The 25,948-nt window shown below is 52.0% G+C and overlaps 1 protein-coding gene across 3 annotated transcripts in view; it reads left to right on the top strand.

The window, feature by feature from the left end:
- LOC110084842 (cytochrome P450 11B, mitochondrial) overlaps positions 1-25,948 on the top strand; it is a 30,609-nt gene that overhangs the window by 2,522 nt on the left and 2,139 nt on the right. The window contains exons 1-8 of one of the 3 annotated variants that reach the window (XM_072999638.2): positions 3,535-3,815; positions 6,887-7,042; positions 9,163-9,362; positions 18,570-18,773; positions 20,817-20,971; positions 22,818-22,984; positions 24,704-24,782; positions 25,586-25,777. In XM_072999638.2, coding sequence (XP_072855739.2) covers positions 3,577-3,815; positions 6,887-7,042; positions 9,163-9,362; positions 18,570-18,773; positions 20,817-20,971; positions 22,818-22,984; positions 24,704-24,782; positions 25,586-25,777 — 1,392 coding nt within the window. In that variant the 5' untranslated portion in view covers positions 3,535-3,576. Of the gene's footprint in view, positions 1-3,534; positions 3,816-4,592; positions 5,172-6,886; positions 7,043-9,162; positions 9,363-18,569; positions 18,774-20,816; positions 20,972-22,817; positions 22,985-24,703; positions 24,783-25,585; positions 25,778-25,948 lie in introns of those variants that run through there. The other 2 variants (XM_078392097.1, XM_072999639.2) reach the window with 2 other exon arrangements.

The raw sequence follows: 25,948 nt of genomic DNA, 5'->3' as shown, positions 1-25,948 counted from the left end.
GAGAGGGAGAGGGAGGAAGGGAGGGAGGGAGAGAGAGAGAGAGAGGGTCCTAGACCAAATCAAGCCCGCACTTTCTCTGTAGGCAATAATGATGAAACCGAGGCTGTCCTGCTTTGGGCACATGGCGAGAAGGCGGGATTCTCTGGAAAAGACAGAATAATGCTGGGAAAGGTTAAAGGAAACCAGAACCTTGAATTTGGAAAAGCTGAGCAGGGCAGTTGAGGAGAGGGCCTTTTGGAGATCGCTCCTTTACAGGGTGGCCACACATCAAAGGCGAGGATGACTCCAGGGCACACAACAGCAACAACCACAACCACAAACCTTCCCCCACTCAACATCCGTCCCAGGTTTCCTTCCCGTCTTCCTGGAGTTCTGCATCCTTTTTTTTTTTAAGAGGGGGGGTTGGTGTGGTTTTTCACTGTTTTGACAGCAAGTGGATGAGGCGGTGCCCTTTCCCTTGGGGACGAGGGGCTCCGCTGAGAGATCCATCCTCCACCTGGCCTTGCGGGGGGGGGGGGAGGACCCAGAACCGAAGGGAAGGGCAGGTGGCACGGTGGGAAGGCGACCAGTGTCGAAAAAGCAGGGGCCGGCTTCCACCCTCTCCTGGGGCTTCCTCGTCCTTCTAGCCCTTGCAGAGCTGGGCCAAATGTCAGAAAAAGCAGGAGCGTCTTCCCCATAACGGCGGTGTTGGGCGCTCGTGTTTCAAGGAAGTTCCCGAATGGAGCCAGTCCGTAACCTCGCAGAATCAACCGGAGACAACCGACTCCAGATTCCACCCCAGGAGAGGGACTTTGGAAGAACGGTCTTTGGTTGTGTTGTGTTGTGTGTGCCTGTGATGGAGGTCTGGCCCTCCAGATGCTGCCGCAGTGCCGCTCCCCTCAGGCTTGGCCAGCTTGGAAGCTGCTGTCCCAGAACATCTGGAGGGACCCGTGGTCCCTTAATCCCTTTTTAAAGGCGCTGCTGGCGCACCAAGAGCAGAACTGGCTCCACAACTCTATAGTTCAGCTTACTTGTTTTATTTATTTTTCTTCTTCTTCCTGTTTCTTCACTTTTTCAATTTTTTTAAGATCATTTGCATCCTGTTCTGCTTCACAAAGAGGACAGGATGGTCTGTAAAAAAAAAAGACACTGACAATTTAAAAACCTACAAACAAAGGTAACTACTATTTACAACACTTCTGCGTGGTTTAAAACAATCGAAGGCATTTGAAACCGCAGGACGTGGAGTACGACAGAACCCCACCCCACCGTCTCGCTTCCTCCCAGCCAGATCTCAACCGAGCGCCGGAACCAACTGGCTCAAGAGCGCGCCGGCTCCTTTCTGCTGGTTTCTCCTTTCTGTCAGCTCCCAGCAGGTCTCATCCCGGTCTGTCCCGGCCCTCGGCCTTGACCCTAATACACGAGGGCCCCATTCCAAGGCCTTTCTGTTCCCATCCGTCACGGCCTGCGTGTTGGGCAGGAGCTATTTTTAACACCGCCTCTGCCGTTATCTGGGAGCGGCATCCATCATCCGTGTCTCTTCTCATCTTCGGCCCCAACGCTGATGGGTCCTTGACGTTCTGAAAGCTCAAGGGTGGGACAGGCTGGAGTGATTCCACTCCTGCTCCGCTGGGCTGCCGGAACAAACCCTGGGACACGCGCCTCCGCATCCTTTCACCCCTGCCTTATCCGGAGACACCACAAAATGGCCAGACTAGCGGGTGTCCGTGGTTCAGAACGTCAACTGCTGGACCTGGGGCTGGCCTCAAACCTCAGCCACGGATTTTGTTTGTTTGTTTTGTTTTGTTTTTGGCTGCTCCGAAGCAAGTCCCTTTACCTTTGCCAGCTGTAAGTAACTCAGAGGGAGCAACCATCGCCTGATTTGCCAGAGTGTTACCACTGCCAGAAACAGTGCCCATAAGACTCCTGTTGTTCTTGGGAAAGCAGAGGTGATTCAGGGAAACGGCAGGAGAGCCTCTGAAGAGAGAGCCTTCGAAGGCAACCACGCCGGGCTGACACCAAGCTTGCCTGTTGAGCTGAGCGCACGCTCTTCCGCTCACAGCGGGGCAGCCCTTCCTCTGGAAAGACAAAGTGTCCTCCTGGCACTGAAGCCTCTGGCCAGGATGGTTTGGGGGCTCCCCATTCCCCCTTACCCCCAAGCCCCGCATAGCCCAACCTGATGAAGAATCCTGCAGGATTCACAGGCTGAAACGCTTTGGGCACAAATGCTCTTTGAGTGTTAGCCATCCCTGTTTGGGGATCTGGGGCGAGGCCCCTACAGCAGGAGGAGGGCGACCCCAGCCAGGAGGATCTGCCCTGCTACGGCTGTGGGCGGGGGCGGCGGGAGCGAGGCAGGACCCAGGCGCTCAGAGGAGAAAGGAAGAGAAGCAGGAGAGGAGGAAAGGCAGGCGCCCCCCCCCCAGCTGGCACCCACCTGCCGTCCCCATCGCCCCCTCGGCTCCTCCTCACCCTGCGAAGGACGCCTCCTGGGCCGGGGGGGGGGGGGTCAAGCGTGAGCCCTGCTGCCGGGGAGCTGTCTTCTGTTCCCAGAATAGATGGAGGGGGAACGTCTGGTTCCAGGCCTTGCCCTCTGTGGGTCGATATATTTAGCAGAGTGGGGAGCTGGGCTGAACCATCGCCCCACCGCCCACGTCACTTGAGGCACACCAGAAACGTCCCCTGGGGGTCGGCCAGGGACTGGGGTAGGTGGGTGGGTGCAAAGGGCGGCCGTCCAGATAGAGAGCTGAGACTGGGCCCTGCCAGGCGCACCGGTCCTGCTGGAGAAAGAGGCTCTGGTCGCAGCCCTCCTGGAGCAGGTCCCGCCGAACATGGCTGGGCTTTCCTCTGAGTAGATATTCGCCCCTCGAAAGGTTCTTCTGCAGGGCCCCTGTATAGCCATGAACTCACCACTGGGGCAACCACGGAGGGTCCGGTCGGGTCGGGTCGGCGGGACCGTGTGGGTCCTGGCCTTGCCAAGCAAGGGGGATCAGCCTCAGAAGGGCCAGACTCCCCAACAACCATCATACCCAGCCAGCACGGGTCCCATGGGCCGGGGCAGTGAGGGCTGCGGCCGAACCCATCCAGAGGAGGAGAGCGCAGGGTTGGGGGGGTGCCAGAGGGGGGGGGAGGCGGGGGTCCAAGGCAAGGGGACATCTGGCCCCAGACCCGGTTGCCCAGCCAGCCAGCCAGCCAGCCAGCCACACACACACACACACGCACGCACGCACGCACACCCTCCCGCCAGCACCCAGTCGTGTTTGGGAGGGTGCGCGGGACCCCGAGCATCGGTCCCTGCTCAGGAGCCGCCGGGCAGCGCTCTCTGTGTCCTGCGTCCTTCCTCGCGTTGACATCCCGCATCCGCTGCGAGGGCCGGGCCGGGGGGGGGCGCCTCGGTGCCCTCCCTCCCTCTCCTCCCCCTCCTCCCTCCCCCCCCCCGCTCTCCGCTGGCAGGCCGGCGGGAGGAGAGTGCTCGGGGGCGCCCTCGCCCTTGGCAGGGGGAGGCCCTGGCTGGGCCGGGCTTGGAGGGGGGCGCCTATAAGGGCCCTCGCGCCCGGCTGCCCGGGCAGAGCCGGCGGGCAAGTAGGCGCGAGCGGGGAGATGGCCACCGGGCGCAGGCTCAGCCTCCGCGCCTTCTCGTCCGGTCTGGCGCGCCACGCTTTGGCCCCGACGGTGCCCGCCACCAAGTCGGCGCCCGCCCAGGCGCGGCCCTTCGAGGCCATCCCGCGCAACGGCCGCAACGGCTGGCTCAACCTCTACCAGTTCTGGCGGAGCAACAGCTTCCAGAACCTGCACCACGTCATGCAGCGCAACTTCCAGAACCTGGGACCCATCTACAGGTGCGCCTCTTTCCCCAGCCCGGCCAGCGCCCCGGGCCCCGCTCGCCCCGCCTGGTGAATGGGTGGGTGGGTCGTGCAGCTTTCCTCCAGCCGGAGCGTGCTGGAGACAACTCCGCGCTGCTTGCCCACGGGCTCTGGCGGTGCGCCCAGCGGGATCCCGGAGCGGATGCCGCATCCCTTGGGCGCAGAACTGGCCCCACTGGACCCGCGGCCCCCGAGGGCTTAACTTGGTAATGCGAGAGGCGCAGAGGGATCCCCGGCGGCTCAGCGGCGGAAGGAAAGGCGCTCGGCCTGCGTTCCCCTCGCTGCTCAAAGAGGCAGCCCTACTGACTTCAAGTGGAGCGGGGCGGGGGGGCGGCGGTGATCGGCTGGCGCGGGGAGACCTTGCGCGTTCTGGCGCAAAGAGTGAGCAGGGCAGGTCGCAGCCCCGACCGGAGGGAGGACGGGCGTGTGCGCCACGACCAGGAGCTTTCGCGGAGGGAAAGAGGGCCCCTTCTTTGCTAAGCTCGACAGGCGCCAGGGAAAGCGAGGGGGTCCCGAAGCCTTGGGGCAAGAAAAATATGATGAGGGTCAGGGCGGGAGGAAACGCTAGCGGGGGGAGGAAAGAGGGGCCCCAGCAAGGTGCACGTCGTGGTAGGAGAGAAACGTGCAGAAGGCGAAAAGGGAGCAGGAACGTCGCCAGAACGTCCGAGGGCGCTTTTGAAAGTAGCGCTTTCTGCCGCCCGTTCTGGCCTCTGCAGCGGGATGGGCAGCGGGAGGGAGGGAGGGGGGCCTCCTGCATCCCAGGGACCTGGGGGCCCGTGGTGGGGGTGAACAGTGGGCCTGGGTGGAGTCAACGGCCCCCCAGACGCTGCTCAGGCGCTTTGCCTCTCCGCTTTACTACTTTTTATTAAGAAATGCGTAAAACTTATATCATTCAAAGCTGCCGTTTATGAACCGCGTGAGATGCTCAAATTTGTTTTAACTTGTTTAATTTTATGGAAAGTTAGGTTTTAGCTAAGGGACAGAGCTCTCTCTCTATTTTATGTATATATTGTTGAGTACTTGCTGTATTTATGTGTGTTTTTAGAGTGTGTGCACTATGGGGCAGTAAACAAAGGAAACAAACAAAGTCTCCTCTCCCATCACGACGGGCGGGCGGGAGGGCGCCTTCAGGACTGGTGAAAGAACAACATAGCATCTAAATTAATTCCAATTTAAATGCCTTTTCAATTCCTTCTTGCAAAAATAACGTAACGGTTAGTCCGAAACTAGTGAGAGGGCAAACGCTGTCGCTCCCGCTCCCGCTCGTGACGATTGTGGTACAATTGTATTCCCATAATGGCGTTATTGCTCATAAAATGTAATGAATGGCAGGTAAGTGTGAGAAAATGGCTCTGGAGTGAAAACGCCCGGGAAGTGGGTTTGGACTAGAGGTTGCCCGGGCAGGAGAGCGAGCGCTGGCGGCGAAAGAAGGCCGGCCGGCCGGCTTCAAGGGTGGAGGGAAAGGACGGTTCCCGCGGTGTGCTCAAGGAAGGCGAGGTGGAGAAGGAGTCTCAAAGGAAGGGAGACTTTTCAATAATAAAAAAAAGAAACCTGAATCATATAAACAGCACAAGAACAGAACGAGGTGCAGAACTGGCGGGAGCTGAAACGACTTCTGGAGGTTGGAAAGTACGGTAGAAAGAGGGAGTTTTCGGACCGGGGGGGGGGGCAGCCGGAATGGGGCCCTCCCCGTCCCAAGGAGCTAAGGAAAAAAACCAGGAGGCGCAGTGGCGGCGGCTTAAGGTTCTTTTGAAGCAAGAAGGAGCTCAGCTCAACAAACACCTCCCTGGGTTTGTTTTGTATAATAATAATAATAATAATAATAATAATAATAATAATAATAATAATAATAATAATAATAATAATAATAATAATAATAATAATAATAATAATAATAATAATAATAATAATAGTGTGCCGCCAAGTCAATTCTGAGTTATGGCGACCCTTTTCAGGGGTTTCCAGGTAGAGAATATTCAGGAGTGATTTCAACCCTTCCCTTCCTCTGAGGGGGATCCCTGGGACTCCTCTTGTGCAACCGGCCCAGGGCTACCCAGGATGGCTCTTCTCCTGCATCGGGCTCAAAATTCAGCTCTTCATGAAGCTGGGAAGTAACCTAAATTTGTGCCCTGTATTCTAAAGGAGGGGTGTGCATAGGCCCTTTTCGCATATTTTTCTAGGAGAAAAAAAGTTCCTTAGATTGCGCAAGTCCCAGATTTAAAGATTTACTCACTTGAAGTTATTACAATGAAAAATCAGTCAGGCTTGGAAGTTTGAATTGCGTCTGGATAATTCTCTGTGTTTGCCTTCAGGTCTTCAGTTAAACCATTTGCTAAAATCTAGATCAGAAAAAAAAACATCCTTTTTTCACACATCTGAAGCAAGCAAGCAAGCAAGCAAGCAAGCAAGCAAGCAAGCAAGCAAGCAAGCAAGCAAGCAAGCAAGCAAGCAAGCAAGCAAACAAACAAACCATTTGTTGTCACTACAAAATTCCAGTAATAATAATTTTTAAATGGAGGAACAAGGAAAATAGAAGCACTAGCCTAAAAGTATAGTTAACAGGAAAATAATGATGAAGCAATAAATGGACAATACATTTGTTAGGGGAATTAAATCCTAACATCAATTTAAAAAAATAAAACAAGGTGAGGGAAAGAAGGGGGGTTTGTTTGAAAGGAAAGCCTCCAAAAAGGAAAAGTTTCTCGCAGCTTCCGTCAATGTTCTTTCCTAGCAAAGAGACAAGGGTCCAGATGGGCTTTTCCGTGCTCATCGTCATTGATCAAGCAGACCCAGCCGCTCATGGCTGCAGTTTGCAGGGCTCCTAAAGTGTATATGGAGGAGCAAACACAAACAAACCCTCTAGTCAGAAATGTGTGTGAGAGAGGGAGAGGGAGAGAGAGAGATTGCCACAAGTAACTTCACAGTTTCCAAAACTGAACCCCAGTGCTGAAGATTGTTCTGGGTGTGGGTTGGAGGCGATGGGGATGATGGCGGCAGCAGCAGCAGAAGCCACTCTTCTGGGCTTGACTCTCTTCTTCCTCTGGCAGGGAGACGGTGGGCACCTACGACAGCGTCAACGTGTTCCTGCCCAATGACGCTGCTCAACTCTTCCAGGCAGAGGGGATCTTCCCGCGGCGAATGGGCATCAACTCCTGGATTGCCCACCGCACAATGCGGAACCATAAATGTGGCATCTTCCTCTTGTAAGTAAGGTTAGCAGCCTGGCAGATGTTGGAGGGGGGGCACACCTGCTCTTCCATTTGCTTTTAGCTCAAAACGGTGGCGCTTATCCTTCGGGAGTGCAGAAAGCCCCATCTCTTGAGGGCTCTAGATCAGGGAACATTTTCTGCCAGATGAGCTCATGAAAAATGGGCCACTGGCACTGTAGGCAGCATGAGTCTTGTCAGGTGGGTGGGACCCCCCCCTGACCCCCCCTTTTTTAGGTAGGGAGGCTGGAATCACAGTGATGGAATACCTGCTCTGGCTGCAGTAAGACCCCAGTTCGGTATCCCTTTTAAAACTGTGTGTTATTTTACTTTCCTTATCTATTATATCACATTGCCTGAAACCTACCCTGTACCGGCCAATACCACCTGGTGAACCATCAGTAAGATTGCTTCAAAACCCATTCAGATGCTTGAAAACTAGAGCACGCTTTAAAGAGTGGCTGAGAATCCTTTACAGCTCTTCCTGGACAAGGGTGACATTCTCTCCAGGCCACTTTCTGGTGGCTGCCAGGCAGAGGAGGGCTGAACCGGAGTCGCTGCCATGCCCAGGCATCCACCAAGACATGAGAAATGTGACCTTACCTCTTAGGGAGACCCTGGGAGGGGAAACAGCAGGGCTGAGCAAACACTGCGGAAGAATTTGGAGCCTCTGCCCACCCATTGCAACTGGGCAGCAGGGAATGCCCGGTGGTCGGGCTGGGCACAGGACAGGCACCTCCTTCGACAAGCTGCCCAATCAATGGAAGATCTGTCAGCCGAGGCCTTCAGCAAGATGCCTTCCCGTGGGGTGTCAGTCATCATCCCCAGCCACCATGGCCATTTGAGTTGGGGGTGATGGGAGCTGTAGTCTGATGCCTCTGGAAAGCACCCAGTTGAGGAAGAGTGGCTCTCCTTGTTTGAACGGTGTGTGTGTGTGTGTGTGTCGGGGGGTGTAGTTTAAATGTTGGATCGAGGAAGTGGACCTTCAGTGCTTCTGCTTCTCCAGGGCCATGGAAGGGGGTCAGATCCTGATGGTATTATATGCAAATGTTCATGTCTCCTTCAACCAGGGAGGTTGGCAAATCTTTGAGTCTGAGACCCGATTCTGAGTCTTTGCTACCACGTCCTCAGTTCCAAGTCTCAGTCCCCGTTAAAAACAAGCTTTCTCCCTAGAAAAAGAAAGGGAGGGGTGGGTGGGTTCCGAGTCTCCAGTGGAGTCTTGTGTGTCACTGGGGGAAACCAACCAACCACACAACACACACAAGCCAAGTTGAGGCCAAGTTGAGCCTTAATTCTGACTTGACAGTGAGTCTCCCATCCAGAGTCCCTGCTCCTGCCTTCAAGGCCTTGTTCTTCATTCCATGCCCACATTCTGTTGGATCTCAGCCGTTCTTCCCCCAAAATCATCTCCACCCAAGAGTGCCCTCAAGGGGACATTGACTGTGGCCGGCCCACTGTGAGGAAAGAGAGGGAGAGAATGTGAAGTATTCCGTAGGAGCCTGCCCATCCTCTAAGATCAGGCCAGGAGGCCCTTCTGAAGGGGCCATCCCTGAAAGAGGTGAGGGGGGGTGGCCTGTCGAAATAGGGCCTTCTCGGCGGTTGCCCCCCCCAACTTTGGAATGCCCTCCCTAGAGAGATCCGCCTGGCTCCGACACTTTTGACTTTTTGGCGCCAGGCAAGGACCTTTCTGTTTAGCCAGCATTTTAATTAAACAGTATCCTTTAGCTGGCCAGTATGAGCAGCATGATTTATTAATGATAAATGGACTGTTTTAATATAGGGCATTATTATAATATTGCCTATTTTAATGGTTTTAATGTTTTAAAAGTTTTAATATTGTTGCATGCCGCTCAGAGACTACTGGTAATGGCATTGCTAAAAAGTCTTGTAAATAAAAAATAAATATATAAATATGCGGAGAACCAGGGTGTGCATGGGTGCTCATCGGGGGGGGGGCTAGACTGGAGAGGATGCAGGGGGGTCCCGGAGAGGAAGCCGTGGCAGTGGGGAGGGAGTGGCCCCTCGGTGGGGGATTGTACCGCCGGCCAGAGTGCTGGTGTTGGGAGCTCCAGGTGGCTGGCGTGTTCCTCACTGGGGCTGGCGGTCTCGCTGCACAGGAACGGGGAGCAGTGGCGTTCGGACCGACTGGTGCTCAACAAGGAGGTGATCAGCCCCGTTGGCACCCGCAAGTTCCTGCCTTTCCTCAACACGGTGGCGGAGGATTTTGTCGACTTCCTGCACCGGCAGGTCAGAAAGAACACCCGCCGCTCCCTGACTGTGGACCTTTACCGCGACCTTTTCCGTTTCACCTTGGAAGGTACAGTAATTCCTGCCCCATCGTGGACCTCTTTCCCCCTTCTGCAGTGCTGCCTTGCTCAGGTTTTCAGCTGCCCTCAGTCCAGCAAGCCTAAATGGGCAAACCAGGGCACCCCTTCCCAGTGCATCCCGTGGGCAGAAACAGAGGAGAGGAAAGCTTCACAATTAGAAGTGAAGCTGCCTTAAGGAAGCGAGGGGCATCTGATTATCCCCCCCCCATTGTTTCTCAGCTTTGCAGGTTGCAAATTAGATTCGCTGACTGTTGATTGACCTTTGGGAAGTAAACAATGCGCTTTGTCTGTAATGCTAACTGGACACTTCTGAAGAATCCTTCTTTGGAGAGACACTATTTTATCACTTTCTAATTGTGAAGCTTCCGTCCCGTGGTCTGTTCCCGCCTGTGCGGCACAAGAGAAAGGCAGGTACTGGACCATTTAGAAACAAACAGCAAGAAACACCCAAGCCAACCCTTAGGATAACCTCCAAAGGCAGGAGGATTCCATTGAATTCCTGGGATGCTTCTCTCTGCTGTTTAAGGTTTTCAGGGTTTTTTTAATTGTAGGTGAGGATGAGGATCAGAGGATATCTTTCAATTTGCATTTATACTTCAAAGGCAACAGGTCACCATTAGTGTCAACTGACACACAAGCTTATTGTTCCACTTGTTACAGGAGGGCTCTCTAATCAATACTTCAGATTCTTACTTTGAAAGTCCAACACCAAAGTAATGGCTGTGACAAACCCAGACCTACTGGGATAGGCCACAGTTTCACTAAGCTGCCACCAACCATTCCCTATAAGAAGTCACACAGACCAGGGATGGATTTTTAACAAATAAAGGAATAAGGTTTATTTAAACAACACACAGGGAAAATAAAATGATCAGGTGAATAAGATACAGTAACGTGGCTTAGTCTCAATCATACATACACACAGTTTGGTTCACACAGAACACTTAACTTGAAGCACAGACCCTGAACCTATCAGTTCTGGCTAACCATACAGACACCTGAACCTATCAGGTTGGTACTGACTGACACACAGTAGTCCCCTGTCTGACACACAGACTCCCACTCAAGCTTCTTCTCTCAGCTTTTCCCACATGCTCCACATATATATACAGTACAGCCCCTCCTCCTGATGTCCCGCCTTCCACTCCCCATAGGATGGAACTTTCCCTCCAAACCCATGACAGACAGGTAACATCAGTGCTGTATGTAACACCTCCCCTCTTTATAAGTTGTTTTGTAGGGGGAAAGCTAAGGTGCTTTTCACCAAAAAACAACCTGGACCCAAAACAAACAAAAACAGTCATATAATAACATACAATACCATACTTACTTATACTTACACTCTAAGTTAACCATATCAATTAGGCATTTAAACAATAACATTTACAATACATCCAGTTACCTTTATTCATACAAACCAACATGTTTAATAAACAAGCACATTTGACTTTTTGTCATCAAAATATATACATAGTCCATGTTTCTTTCGCCGTCTTCATTCTTCAGGTCTCCTTGACAAGGCGTCAGCAACACAGTTCACTGACCCTCTGACCACCTTCACTTCAAAGTCATAGTCTTGCAGATTTAAAGCCCACCTCATAAGTTTACTATTGTGGGTTTTCATTGTCTTTAACCATTGCAGTGGTGAATGGTCAGTGCACAGAATAAAATGTCTTCCCCAGATGTAAGGCTTGGCCTTCTGGATCGCGTATACTATGGCCAGACACTCCTTCTCCACGGTTGCCAAATGTCTCTCACCTTTCTGGAGTTTCCTACTCAGGTAGGACACTGGATGCTGGTCACCATTTTCATCCTCCTGGCAAAGAACTGCTCCTACCCCGCTGTTAGACGCATCGGTGTAGATGATGAACTCCCGGTCGAAGTCTGGAGCACGCAGCACTGGATAGTTGATAAGGGCCTCCTTCAACCTCTCGAACGCCTCCTCACAGTCGCTGGTCCACGGGATGCGGTCATCAGTCTTCTTCCGCGTCAGATCGGTCAGCGGAGTCGCTATCTCGCTAAACCTCGGGATGAACTTTCTGTAGTAGCCCACCAACCCAAGAAATGATTTGACTTTTTTCTTGGTGTTGGGCCTGGGCCAATCACGAACTGCTTCTATCTTGGCCTCTAGGGGTTTGATCACTCCTCCCCCTACTATGTGACCCAAGTCTTTTATTTCTGGGCTACCCAGCTGCAGTTTGTTCTCTTTGCAGGGCCTAGGCCAAAGCACTTCCTCCCCTGGGTTAAAGCGCCTCTCCCTGCCTTCCTGGTCATCCCAAGCTTTCTTTCTGACCTTTTGAGCTTGCAGGTTTTCTGCGGCCAGCTCTAGGTTTCTCTTTAGGTCATTCATCAAGGTGTCTATGTATGTCACAACGTCTTGTGGGTCATCCTGGGTGATCTGCTCCCAATTTTGTTTGATCAAATCAAGGGGCCCTTTCACCCTTCTCCCAAATAAAAGTTCAAACGGACTGAACCCGGTACTGGCTTGTGGCACTGATCGATAAGCAAACAAAAGGGATTGCAGCTTCTGGTCCCAATTGTTTGGATTCTCTGCCAAGTAAGCCCTAATCATGCGCATTAGAGTCCCATTGAACTTCTCAGTTAACCCATTACTTTCAGGGTGATAGGCAGTGGTTTCCTTGTGCTTAATTCCACAGATTTGCCATAACCGTTTCATGAGCTTCGATGTGAACGATGCGCCCAAATCTGTAATTATTTCTGAGGCAAATCCCATCCTGGACATATACCCCACCAAGGCATCTGCCACTGTGTTAGTTTCAATGTTAGTCAAGGGAATGGCTTCAGGGTACCTCGTGGCATGGTCCACAATGGTGAGAATGAACCTGTTTCCCCTCTTTGTGGCCTTGGGCAAAGGTCCCACAATATCCACCCCTATGCATTTGAACGGAGTGTCAATCACAGGCAAAGGGCACAACTTTGCTTTGGTCCTGTCGCGGCTATTCCCCTGCCTTTGACACACATCACATTGTTTACAGAACTCCCTGATCTGTTTCCCTATGTCAGGCCAGTAAAAATTCTGTGTGATTCTCTGCTGTGTTTTGTTCACCCCTAAGTGCGCAGCAAACATGTCAGAGTGCCCCCTTTGTAAGATCATGGGGCGATACTTTTCAGGTACCACTAGCTGACTTCGGATCCCATCTCCCCCTTTTGAGATATTCCTCAGGGTCTCTCTATACAAAATCCCCTTTTTCTCTAGAAATCTCACTGGGGTTTCAGGTGTTAGCTGGGCGTCAGTCACCTGTTCAAAACACTTTTGGAGAGTGGCGTCTGCCTTTTGCTCTTGTCCAAATCTGCTGTCTGTGGTTAAGGTTTCCACCACAGCTTCTGAACTCCTCTCTGCTTCCGTCTCTGGCTCATCAGTACCCCCCTGAACTGTCCCCGTGGTGGCTTGTGAATGTGTAATCACTAGCACCCATTTCACATGTTCAGCCAGGTCATTTCCCACGAGCACGGCTGCTGGCAGAGTCGATGAAATCGCTAGCCGCCAAACTCCCCTCCAGCCTTGAAAGTTCACAGGTACCTCCGGTACTGGCAGTGAGATCACCTGCCCCTCAATCCCTGCCACCTTCATGCTCTCATTTGGGATTACATACTCCCTAGGAATAATATCTGGATGGCACAGGGTCACCTGGGAACAAGTGTCCCTCAGCCCCCTATACTGATGGTCAAGTATTCCTACGTCCACCCCTGCTGTTTCAAACAACTGAGAATCTGTTCTCATGAGCAAGCAGCGCTTGACCTCCACAAGAGGACCATTTTCCTCAGCCTGATCAGCAGATGTAACTGTTCCAGATTGAGTAGCCATGGCAACAGGCTCCCTCAGTGACAAGGAGCTTTGCTCTTTCTGGACACAGAACACAGCTTTTGGCTTGGTTCCACTCGAATCCTGAGGCACAATTCCTTTTAGCTGCTTTAATTTCTCACACTCTGAGATTAGATGGCCCTTTCCCTGACAGAAATAACATTTTCTGCTATATTTTGAGTCTTTCTCATCTTGTTTTGGTTTTCCCTCCAAAATCTGAGGTCTTGGTTTCATGTCTGAGGGCTTCCCTTCACCATGGGCCCCTCCCCCTTGCTGGCTTTTCCCTGGTCCCTGAGAGTACTTGCTGTAGGTTTCTTTAGGTTTCCCCATCGATTTTCCCTCACACAAGGGCTTTCTTATTTGATAAATAAAATCTGCGATCTCTGCTGCTTCAGCCACAGATTTCGGTTTCCTTTCCCTCACCTGGAATTTCAGTTCCCCATGCAGGACTGAATAGAACTGTTCCAGCGCTATCAAGTCTTTGAGCTGCTGAAAGGTCTCTGTCCCCTCCTGAGATAGCCATTTCTCCAGCAGCCTCACCAATTGGGCCCCCACTTGGGTAAAAGTCTGCTCTGGTTTCTTGGTGATTGACCTGAATCTTTGCCTCAGCTGTTCCGCATTTATCCCATGTCTGGCAAACACCAGTTTTTTAAACTCTGCAAAATCTTTCATCAGTTCCTCTGGCATCTCTGCATAGACTTCTGCAAGGCTGCCACTGATTAAAGATCGCATGATGGTCATCTTCTCAGTTTCCTTTACTGAGAAGTCCACAAACGCTCTTTCCACGAGGGAAAAGAACACTTCAGGACAATCTCCCTTGTGGTACACAGGGAATTTCTTCAGGTCAGCTTTAGACAATTGGCCTCCCTCAGAATCCCTATTGTTATTATTGTTCTGATTCATCAGTTCCAATTTTCTTAACTCAAACGCCATTTTCTCTCTCTGCAATTCCAATTCAAATTGTCTTTGTTTCTCTCTTTCCCTTTCCTCCATTTTTTCTCTCTCTAATCTTTCCTCCATTTCAAATTGCCTCATCCTCAGTTCATGCTGTTGGGCTATGAGCATTTTCCTGAGTTCTGGGTTCTGTTCTCCCGTGCTGTCACCCTGCACTGAGCCAAATTCATCCTCAGAACCTTGGTCAACCTGGGGGTCTTTCACTTCACCCATTTCTGCCATTTGGCTTCGAGTCAAGGGCATAATTCCCCCCCCCCCCCAGAACAGGCTGCTTTCAAAAGTCAAGCCTCAAAATAAAGCGACCACTTTTTTTTTCTTTTGCCTCAGAACCAGCTTTCTATAGATTACTGCTGTTCTTCAGCACTAACTTGCAACAGTTGCGAGCCAGAGTCTACCCCCCTCTGCTAGGCCTCTCAGCAGGCAGGCTAGATCACTGCTACTACACAGTTTTGCCTCAGCTTTTTTCCCGCCAAAACAGGTGGCCTCAGAGCTCCCTAATCTAGTCCCCAATCTGAGGTTACACGTTCTTCTACTAGTGCACCTCCCCGTGAGGTACACCTAGAAGATTACCTACGTGCTCTCAGATTGTCCCTGACTAGACCCCCCTTGCTCTGGGCACACTTGCCAAGGCTTTGCTGGACCACTGGACAACTGGACCAGTCGTATCCCACACACTGGACACCAATCAATGTGACAAACCCAGACCTACTGGGATAGGCCACAGTTTCACTAAGCTGCCACCAACCATTCCCTATAAGAAGTCACACAGACCAGGGATGGATTTTTAACAAATAAAGGAATAAGGTTTATTTAAACAACACACAGGGAAAATAAAATGATCAGGTGAATAAGATACAGTAACGTGGCTTAGTCTCAATCATACAGACACACAGTTTGGTTCACACAGAACACTTAACTTGAAGCACAGACCCTGAACCTATCAGTTCTGGCTAACCATACAGACACCTGAACCTATCAGGTTGGTACTGACTGACACACAGTAGTACCCTGTCTGACACACAGACTCCCACTCAAGCTTCTTCTCTCAGCTTTTCCCACACGCTCCACATATATATACAGTACAGCCCCTCCTCCTGATGTCCCGCCTTCCACTCCCCATAGGATGGAACTTTCCCTCCAAACCCATGACAGACAGGTAACATCAGTGCTGTATGTAACAATGGCCATCCTCTTTTTTTTTCTTTGTTTCTTCTCTGACCTGTCCCCACTCCTCCCCCCCCACGCGCTCTGTCCAGGTAGACCTGTGGCCCCCACCATTAAAGCTCTGTGCATGGGGGGGTGGAAAAGTGGATGGTCCACCGCTAATGGTCCTACTGAGGCCAGGAAAATGGTCACGGTGGGGTGGGGGTGTCGGGGGGGGGGGTGTCTCGGCTTCCCTAAGAGAGGAAACTCCCTGGGTGATGGAGGGATACTTATCTCATCCTGGCCTGCTTCCCAGGTTCCTTGTGAGGGGAACGGAAGGAGAGCCATGTCTGCTGACTCAGGTTTTCCTGGAGGAAACGCAGGAAAGAAATGCAATTAAGAGGCTCTGTGCCAGGCCTTCAGACCGGCAGGACTAAAAGTTCTCTGTAAGCAGCTTTGGTCACCACTCTGCCAAACTGCCTATGACATAAACATTTTTAATTGTGTCTAATTTAATAATACGTTGTTATTGTTTAATATGTTCAACATTTAATATGCTTTTAATATTTGATGTATTTTATATTTTACCACCAAACTGGATTTGCAGTCATTGATAAATATATTTTATTGGTGATTTTTTTTTTTTTTTAAAGGAGAAAGTAGCCACTGCAGGAGCTCTTAAGGGGAGTTTAGCACCATGTGCTTGAAACAGAAATTCGTGGCTACAATTAAACAAAGAGCCACAAACAAGCAAACCAGCCTTGGAACAGCTCAGATAAATCATCACCCCCCCCCCCCAGTTGACAGACTTGGCCTTGCCCTCCCTTGCTTCTTTCTTCCGCTGTTCCTATGCAAAGGTCCGTGTTCACCTACTCTTGCTTAGGAGCAACTGAGAGCCTGTCCAGGCATATAGCTTGCTATTTGGATCACTTTTGGGGTGGTTTGGTTCAAACCATCCACACCCCTTTTGAATTAGCGTCCTCCATCCTGCCCCTTTTAAGAGCTGACCCCCCTCTTTTCTGGCAGAGCGCTTGAGCTTCTGTGATTATTTTTGGGGGGCACAATTTGGTGCATTCCTAATTATCTGGTTGTGTAGCCTGTGCTGATGGTTAGTTTGCACCCAACTGGAGCTCTGGGTGGTCTTATCTGGAGTGACAACCCCGTGTCATATTCGGTGGTTTGTGACATTTTAATGGATGACAGGAACGCCCTCTGCTCTATTTCCATTTTCTCTGAGGCCCGACTGAGGAGAAATTGGGGGAAAGAGGGTTACCTCCCTTCCTTTCCCCCAAACTTTACCCCAGTATTTGCCCCTTACTGTACTGCCATCTCCTTACTTGTGAGTAAACTAGGTAAACCTTACTCCCAAGTAAACCAGTAATTCAAAAACCTGTCAAGATCCTTCTCAATGAAGAAAAAACATCAACCGGTCTGAATGGAAGGATTGTTCAAGCTAGAGTTAAAATAGATCACACTAAAGATAAGGACTTTTTAAATGGGACCCAAACCACTTTGGATCTCACCCTCCAGCCCTTGTCTGGATAGGACCGAATCAGAGGTGCTTTTAGACCTGGCCACTGCAGGCATCTGCTTTGTCCGTCCGTCCGTCCGTCCGTCCGTCCGTCCGTCCGTCCGTCCTTCCTTCCTTCCTTCCTTCCTTCCTTCCTTCCTTCCTTCCTTCCTTCCTTCCTTCCTTCCACCCATCCACCCATCCACCCATCCACCCATCCACTCATCATCTGCTTTCCTTCCTTCCTTCCTTCCTTCCTTCCTTCCTTCCTTCCTTCCTTCCTTCCTTCCTTCCTTCCTTCCTTCCTTCCTTCCTTCCTTCCTTCCTTCCTTCCTTCCTTCCTTCCTTCCTTCCTTCCTTCCACCCATCCACTCATCATCTGCTTTTTCCTTCCTTCCTTCCTTCCTTCCTTCCTTCCTTCCTTCCTTCCTTCCTTCCTTCCTTCCTTCCTTCCTTCCTTCCACCCATCCACTCATCATCTGCTTTTTCCTTCCTTCCTTCCTTCCTTCCTTCCTTCCTTCCTTCCTTCCTTCCTTCCTTCCTTCCACCCATCCACCCATCCACCCATCCACTCATCATCTGCTTTTTCCTTCCTTCCTTCCTTCCTTCCTTCCTTCCTTCCTTCCTTCCTTCCTTCCTTCCTTCCTTCCTTCCTTCCTTCCACCCATCCACTCATCATCTGCTTTTTCCTTCCTTCCTTCCTTCCTTCCTTCCTTCCTTCCTTCCTTCCTTCCACCCATCCACTCATCATCTGCTTTTTCCTTCCTTCCTTCCTTCCTTCCTTCCTTCCTTCCTTCCTTCCTTCCTTCCTTCCTTCCTTCCTTCCTTCCTTCCTTCCTTCCTTCCTTCCTTCCTTCCTTCCTTCCTTCCTTCCTTCCACCCATCCACTCATCATCTGCTTTTTCCTTCCTTCCTTCCTTCCTTCCTTCCTTCCTTCCTTCCTTCCTTCCTTCCTTCCTTCCTTCCTTCCTTCCTTCCTTCCTTCCTTCCTTCCTTCCTTCCTTCCTTCCTTCCTTCCTTCCTTCCTTCCACCCATCCACTCATCATCTGCTCTTTCCTTCCTTCCTTCCTTCCACCCATCCACTCATCATCTGCTCCTTCCTTCCTTCCTTCCTTCCTTCCTTCCTTCCTTCCTTCCTTCCTTCCTTCCTTCCTTCCTTCCTTCCTTCCTTCCTTCCTTCCTTCCTTCCTTCCTTCCTTCCTTCCTTCCTTCCTTCCTTCCTTCCATTCCCTTTCCTTCCTTCCTTCCATCCATCCATTCCCTTTCCTTCCTTCCTTCCTTCCTTCCTTCCTTCCTTCCTTCCTTCCTTCCTTCCTTCCTTCCTTCCTTCCTTCCTTCCTTCCCTCCCTCCCTCCCTCCCTCCCTCCCTCCCTCCCTCCCTCCCTCCTTCCTTCCTTCCTTCCTTCCTTCCTTCCTTCCTTCCTTCCTTCCTTCCTTCCTTCCTTCCTTCCTTCCTTCCTTCCTTCCTTCCTTCCTTCCTTCTTCCCATCCACTCATCATCTGCTCCTTCCTTCCTTCCTTCCTTCCTTCCTTCCTTCCTTCCTTCCTTCCTTCCTTCCTTCCTTCCTTCCTTCCTTCCTTCCTTCCTTCCCTCCCTCCCTCCCTCCCTCCCTCCCTCCTTCCTTCCTTCCTTCCTTCCTTCCTTCCTTCCTTCCTTCCTTCCTTCCTTCCTTCCTTCCTCCCTCCCTCCCTCCCTCCCTTCCTTCCCTCCCTCCGATCATCATTCACACTCACTGATTTCTGCCCTCCGCCCATCTATCTTGCAGCCAGCAGCTACGCCTTGTACGGGGAGCGCCTGGGCCTTCTGGAGGAGACCCCCAAACCAGATTCCCAGAAGTTCATTGACGCTGTGGAGACCATGCTGCAGACCACGCTGCCCTTGCTCTTCCTCCCTCCGGGTGTCATGCGCTGGATGAACAACAAGCTCTGGCAGGATCACATGGATGCCTGGGACATAATCTTCTCACACGGTCAGTCCAAGGAAGAGAGGTGATGATGGGGTGGCAGGGCCTGCACCCCAGCCTGTTACGGCCGCAGGAATGCCAAGTGGCTGCATGACTTGGGGGGGGCAGAACTGAGGAGCAATGGCCAAATATGAGGCACTGATGCTCTGGAGTGCAAAGGGCCAAAGCGGATGGGAAGTTCAACACCCGCACAATAGATACTGTGGGCAGAGTGGAAATAATCGAGGTGATCAGCCCCGCCTTCACAGCCACGTATCTGTGGCTTAGGTGGATGGCAGAAAGATGGAAAGAACCCTGCTTAGTGAGGATGCTGAGGGTATCCATTGAGTGGGTTGGTAAGAAGGAGACTTTGGCCGCGTCCTCAAATCCCAGATCTGTTTAGTCTTACAAAGGTGGAAAAAGGTGCTGTGCATTATTTTCATACACTCCAAATATGGCGTTCCAAAAGACCATTTGGGCAATTCAAAATTCAAGAAGAGCACAGGCTCTTTTGCACTGTCAGATGTGTGTGTGTGTATACGCGTGCACGCGCACGCGCACACCCACACACACACACGCACACACACAAAAGGGCTGCCTGCTGACCACAATACAAGATGTGAAAGGAGCGGCCGACACTTCTCCAGAATGCCCAACACTGATCCAGGGGATTTTATTTTTCTTACGTTTTCTTGCCCCACTTAAACTTTGGTTGGAGACTGAAATATCTCTGCATTAATGCTCTCAAATTCCAGGTTCTGAGCTTCCAATGCTTTGAAGGTTTTTAAATGCCACTAAACTTGAACCCAGGTCTCGATGTGTATGTGTACACACACACAGAAGTCAAATGCACAAGTGTGCTGCAGGTGTGCGGCACCCTACCCCTATGCATGGACCTCTCAAACCCCTATGTTACTTAGTGGCCTGTCCACACTGCCAGGGGTGCCTTTGGAGGGGCCCAGGCTGCATGGCCTGACTCGTGGGGAAGAGCGGGAGGTCCCCTTTACATGAAGCAGGAGGAGAGGTGGTGGCCGACAAGGTTGTGCGGAGGAAGGGAAAAAACTGGGAGGACTCGACTCAAATGGTGCTCGCGGTCTAAAGGCGAAGTCCCGTGGGTTCTGATTCACATCTTGGGGGTGAGCAAGAGGCCAGAAGGTGATGACCAGAGGTGGAGGGGGATCCCTGTGCCCCATGACAGTTCTGGAATGATGTTTAGTGGGTACAGCTGGAAGGCAGAGACCGCTTGAAAGACCTCTTTTTGTCTGCACAGAGAGATGCTGAGTTTCTGTTCAGCACAGGTTAGGCCTCCTCTAGAGTCTTCTGTCCAATTCTGGACACCACACTTGAAGAAGGAATGCTGACAAACTGGAGCAAGTTCAGAGGGAGGGCGACAAGGATGATCAAGAGGTTGGAAACCAAACCCTTTGAGGAAAGGCTGAAAGAACTGGGGATGTTTAGCCTTGAGAAGAGAAGACTCAGGGGAGATACGATACTGCTTTTCACATGCTTGAAAGGCTGCCCTACAGAGGAGGGGCAGGATCTGTTCTCAATCAACCCAGAATGCAGCACACACAATCATGGGCTCAAGACATAGGAAGCCAGATTTGGGGCTGAATATCAGGAAAAAAAGTCTTCACCTCTAGAGCAGTATGACAATGGGACCCACGACCTCAGGAGGTGGTGCTGAGCGCTCCCATGCTGGAGGGAGGCCTCCAGGAGAAAACTGGGCCACCCTCTGTGAGACCTGCTTTGGTTGGGATTCCTGCCTTGAGCAGTGGGGTTGGACTCGATGGCCTTGGGGGGGGGGCTTCCAACTCCATGATTCCAGAAGTCCTCGCACAATGAGGAAAGAGAAGCAAGGCTCATGGGCCTCCCCACCCCCACCCCTCCAACCTCGTCCAGTCCTCCAGCGGCCCCTCGGAGCCCTTCCCAGTTCAGCCATGGAAACCCTGAGGTCCAAATGGGCTGAACAAAGGCCAGGCTTTCAGAACCAAGGGGGGGGGTCTGCACATGCCTCTTACGGAAGGGAGGGTGGGATGCGTTTCCACACCTGCCTCCTTGCTTCTCCAGCTGACAAGTGCATCCAGAACATCTACCAGGAATTCTGCCTGGGGAAGCCGCGGAAGTACTCGGGGATCATGGCGGAGCTGCTTCTGCAAGAGGAGATGCCCCTCGACTCCATCAAGGCCAACATCACGGAGTTCACGGCGGGTGGCGTCGACACGGTGAGCGTGCCCCCATCGTCATGGTTCCCCAGGGGATAGCAAACCGGAGGGTGGGCATTGACCTCAGCCAAGGATGAGGGGGGGGCTCTGCGGCATCCGGGAGAGCTTAAGCCAGAAACCGGAGAACAAGGGAGAAAACTCAAGGAGTGCCAGGGGACTCCCTTCGGAACAACACGCATGCGCAACACCGCACCCTCAGATGTTGGGTTGCCCATTCTCCAGGACTCAAGCTTTGGACCTAAATTCTGGAGTGTTCTGTAAGCGTTCCTGAGCGCCAACTTAGAAAAAGGAACGAAATGCTATCAGCCTGACTTTCACAGCTTTGGGATTCATTCTCATAGATTCAAGATACACAATTCAGAGACGCCTTTGTCTTTTTCATATTATTTATCATTCTTCCTTGATTACGTTGACACCCCGCCCTTCCACTAAAAGATAGCACATGAGGTAGCTTACAAAAACAGGAAACCATACTTAGTTTAAAATCATCATTGATAACTGTGCATCAATTTCCTTCTGAATTATGCTGACCCTTTTCAGAGATGACTCAGAAGTCGTTTCCCATTCTCATCTTTCTGGGGTTGCCTTGGGGACCCTGTGCAGCTTGCCCACGGCTACACAGGTTGGCTCTTCTCTCAGGGGGCACAGCAGGGGAACTCAGCTCCCAACCTTTGACTCTGCAGCCAGGTGCCTAACTAACTGAGCTATCCAGCCAGCTTTTAAAACAACAACAACAACAAAACCCAGCATAAAAACATATAAACCAGCTCTACTATAAAATCAAGCAAATACACTAAAAACCATGAAAACGAGCAAAAGATGCAGATTAAAAACAATGCCACAGGGCAGGTTAGGCATCATCCACAGTCTAAAAAGATGTAGTTTTACTTCATTCTTAAGAGCAGTCAACATGAAAACAGCAGGCAACTCAGAAGGGAATGCGTTTCACCCCACGGGACGAGGCCCTCTTCTGCTTGCTTATTCGGCAGGCCTCTGAAACTGTTGGCATTTTAAAGAGGACACCTCCTGATGATCTTAAAGCCCACATGAGCTTCCAGTGAGAGAGGTGGCTCCTCAGATAGTCGGGCCCTGAGCCATTTAGGACTTTAAAGATTAAAAAAAGCACCTTGAATTGGGCCTAGTAAGCAAATGGCCTCCAGTGGCGGTCTTTCAGTATCCGGGGCTCACAGCCCCGACGCCACGCTCCCGATAACTTCATACCTTGGCCATTAAATTAGCAGCTCTTCTTTGTCTGTCGGTTACACACACAATTGTTGCTGACCCTGTGAAAAAAAGAGCTTCATTCCTGCCTGACCTTTGAAAAAACAAACCACCGGGGAGACTTAAATGCAGCTGCAGTATCTTCTTTCATGTGTCGTTTTTAGAAACCCACTGAGCCACCAAAGAGACGCATGCTCGCTCTGCTTGGTGGCGTGCCTGATCCGAGGAGCCACTTCCTGAAATTAAGTAAATGTGTCCACATTTTAAAAATAAAACCCACTGATGCCTCGTCCAGCAGGGCAGGGAAGGCATCAAGAAAAATAGCTACCCTTGAGCATTCTGATGGGAAGAACTTTACCCTAAGATCTCTTGGCATGGAGGAGGAGAGAAATCTCAGCCTCAGAACTAGTTCTGCAAAGAGGCTGGAATAGCCAAACTCGTTTTGGTGGGGAAGGTCGTGGGGGGGGGGCTTCGCAGTGTCCCGTGGCTCTCACATGGATGCAGTGAAGTTCTTGGTCAGTGAGACCCACCCTGACTATACGGGTTTGGGCTTGACTGTTGAACCTGCTGGGGGAGGGGTGACTCACGGCTCTCGTTCTTCCTCTCCCCCCCCCCCCGGCACCAGACGGCCATTCCTCTGCTCTTCACCCTCTTTGAGCTGGCCCGCAACCCCCACGTCCAGACCGCCATTCGGGAAGAGATCAAGGGTGCAGAGTCGCAGGGGTCCAGAGAGCTCTCCAAGGTGCTGAACGGCCTGCCACTCCTCAAGGGGGCTATTAAGGAGACACTGAGGTAAGGCGGGGCAGGAGGGAGTGGCAAGGAGAAGGTGGGAGGGGAACACTGATCACCCTGGACAGGCGAGAGGCTGCCCCCACCTGCCACCATGAATTCCTTCCAGGCTCTCACCCCTCTCCGTGGCTTTAAAGGAAGGCCAGTCCCACTGCACACCAATGAGGACTAGGAGGGGGCCAACAAGGAAGGGGTTGTTCCTGGTGGAGAAGGGGCAACGGGATCATCATAGGCAACCCCGTGGTTTATGCGGGCACATCAAACTCAGGCTGCCTTACCCTGGGGATTTAAAGGCTCCTGGGGTGTGTGATGGCCCCCATACCTCCCTCTTTCACTGGTTTCCTAGAATCGTGGAATTGGAGGGAAGGGAAGGGAAGGGAAGGAGTCCAAGAATCAGAGGCAGTGAGTGAGTGAGTGAGTGAGTGAGTGAGTGAGTGAGTGAGTGAGTGAGCGAGCGAGCGAGCGAGCGAGTGAGACCTACATCTGGAGCATCTCTTAGATGGCCATGCAAACCCAGCCTCACCCTCCAACCATGAAAATCAACACATCATGTAAAGAAATAAACAAACAAACAAGCAAATCAATAAAATCCCAGGCAAATAAAGAGGCAACTTAGGGGTTTAGGGCAGAGAAAACCTAAGTGGTGGTGACGCTCTTCAGCAGCAACGGAGAGAGGTGGTTCACGTGGCTACCTAAGGGGGAGAATGTCCTTGAAGGCTTCTTTGACCAGTTCACCTTTGAAGGACTTCTGAAAGGTTTGGTGGGGGGAGGCCTGTTGGATCTCCAAAGGGAGTCCATTCCAGAGTCCCAGGGCCACCCCTGAAAAGGCCCAGCTCTGAGCAGAAGCCCTCCTCCCGTCTCCTGGCACTCCTTCTCTGATGATGGCCTTGGCGTCGCCCTTGGAATGTTCTTCAGCCACTGCCCTGCCCAAGGAGGCAGGATTTAGGGCCTGCATTTCGTTGGAGACCAGGTCCAAATCCCGTTCTTCTGGACCTAGAATCGGGGGCTTATCTGGGGATAATGACTCTGCCTTCATTCTGGACCTGAATATCTTACCTTAACTAAGCCCCTGACCTTCTCCTGATATCAAATAGAATGACTATTCTAACACTGTCTCTTCATGGTTTGGCCCCAAGGACCCCGTGACCCAAAGCACATCCTGGCATTTCCTACAGCAGGCAGGGAAAAGTTGTGAGGTAAAGAGCAGATTGAGTAGCTTGCTTTCACCTCTTTCCCCCCTTTTTTTCTGTCCCACTTTCTGCACCTTCTCTCCTTTAGTTTGGATTTCATGATTTCCTCATTTTCCCCCCCCTTGATTTTTCTCCTGTCTTCCGATCTGAACCCCCAGTAATTCTTGCCTGGAAGCAAGGGGAGGGCCGAGAAGCAGAACGAGAACCTTTGCTTAGCCATCCCTCACCACTCCGATTACAAGACAGAACGACTCCCACTTGCAAACGGGGGGCTTTTCTGGCTGGGGGGGGTTGGGCATCCGAAGACCAAGACAAACATTTCAGACACAGGGGGACCTGGTTAGGAACATACTGTGTTTCCTCGAGTTTGCCAGAAATAAGAGCCACCCACCCTCTCCGACCCACCCGGTGCATGTGCTGTTCTTGGTGGCGGCACAAAGAGGCACGAGAGGCCCTCTCCTTCCTCCCTTCAGCAAGCAGGAGTTGGGAGATCCAGGGCTCCTTCACCCACCCAGGGCATCTTCTCTCACAGGCTGTACCCAGTGGGCATCACCGTGCAGCGCTACCCAACCCGTGACGTGGTGCTTCAGAATTACTACGTGCCGGCTGGAGTGAGTATTCACTGGCTTCCATCACCGATTCCCCCCCCCCGAGCGCATCTTCTAGAGCCCCAGCAAGTGTCTTTCGGTTACACGCTCGCAGGCCTTGATACTCTTGTGGATCCCGGGAGGGTTCGTAGTGGATGGGGCAGAAGTACAACAGGTTTGCAAGCAGAAGGACCCAGGCTGGTCTCTCCCCCCCCCCCAGCACCTCTCGTGGAAAGAACCCTCTGATGGTGGTCATGTTAAGGTGATGAATGAGGATGAATTAAGATGATGAATGAGGGTGATGGCTACTGTGATGACAAAGAAGATGATAGGAAGGCTCTCTCCAGGGGAGAAGGCTTGGAAGCCACTGCGGGTCATGTTTATCAGTCATATTACATTAATGCCCTGCTTTTCTTTCCTGCTGTAAAATCAAGGCAGCCCATCCTTCTCCCTCCTTTATCCTCACAACCGCCCTGTGAGCGAGGCCACGCTGAGAAGGGGTGCCTGGCCTAAGGTCACCCCCCCCCAGTCAGTTTCAGGAGCGAGAACTTCATGTTCTCCTGACATTCAACCAAGCCTAGCCCCCTGTAAGTCAAGCCTGCCAGGCTTCGACTGAGCCCTACTCACGAGTCAGAGCAGGCTTTTTCAGAACACACAAACACACCCACCCGGTCTTGTGTCTGGTGATGTGAGTGGGCCCGAGGGGAGGGGTCCAGCCCCAACCCCAACCCCACCTGGCTGCACAGGACGGCGTTTTCCCAGGTGAACGCTCAAGCTGAAAGAGGAAGGGACCGCTTTCAGACCCCTCCCTTCCCCTCCCCTCCCAGACCCTGTGCCAGGTGGGGCTGTACTCCTTGGGCCGGAGCCCGGAGGTCTTCAGCGACCCGGAGCGCTACGACCCTCAGCGCTGGCTCAGCAAAGACGACAACAGCTTCAAGGCCCTGGCCTTCGGCTTCGGATCCCGCCAGTGCATCGGTCGGCGCTTGGCCGAATCGGAGATGATGCTCTTCCTCATGCACGTAAGCGTCTCTGCAGGGAGAAGCCCTGGGAAGATCCCGCTGGGGTGGGTTTTGGCCTGGAGGGACCCGCCGGCCAAGGGTTTCTGGGGAGGGAGGTCCAAAAGAGCCCCCCAAGGGACCTTTCTGAGCCCTGCTGCCCGAGCTGAACGGGCCCTTCTTGCCTCCCTCCGC

Source organism: Pogona vitticeps, chromosome 4, assembly GCF_051106095.1.
Source record: "Pogona vitticeps strain Pit_001003342236 chromosome 4, PviZW2.1, whole genome shotgun sequence".
Classification (NCBI taxonomy): Eukaryota; Metazoa; Chordata; class Lepidosauria; order Squamata; family Agamidae; genus Pogona; species Pogona vitticeps.
Note: the sequence above shows the minus strand (reverse complement) of the source record. Positions and strands in the feature narration are given on the sequence as shown.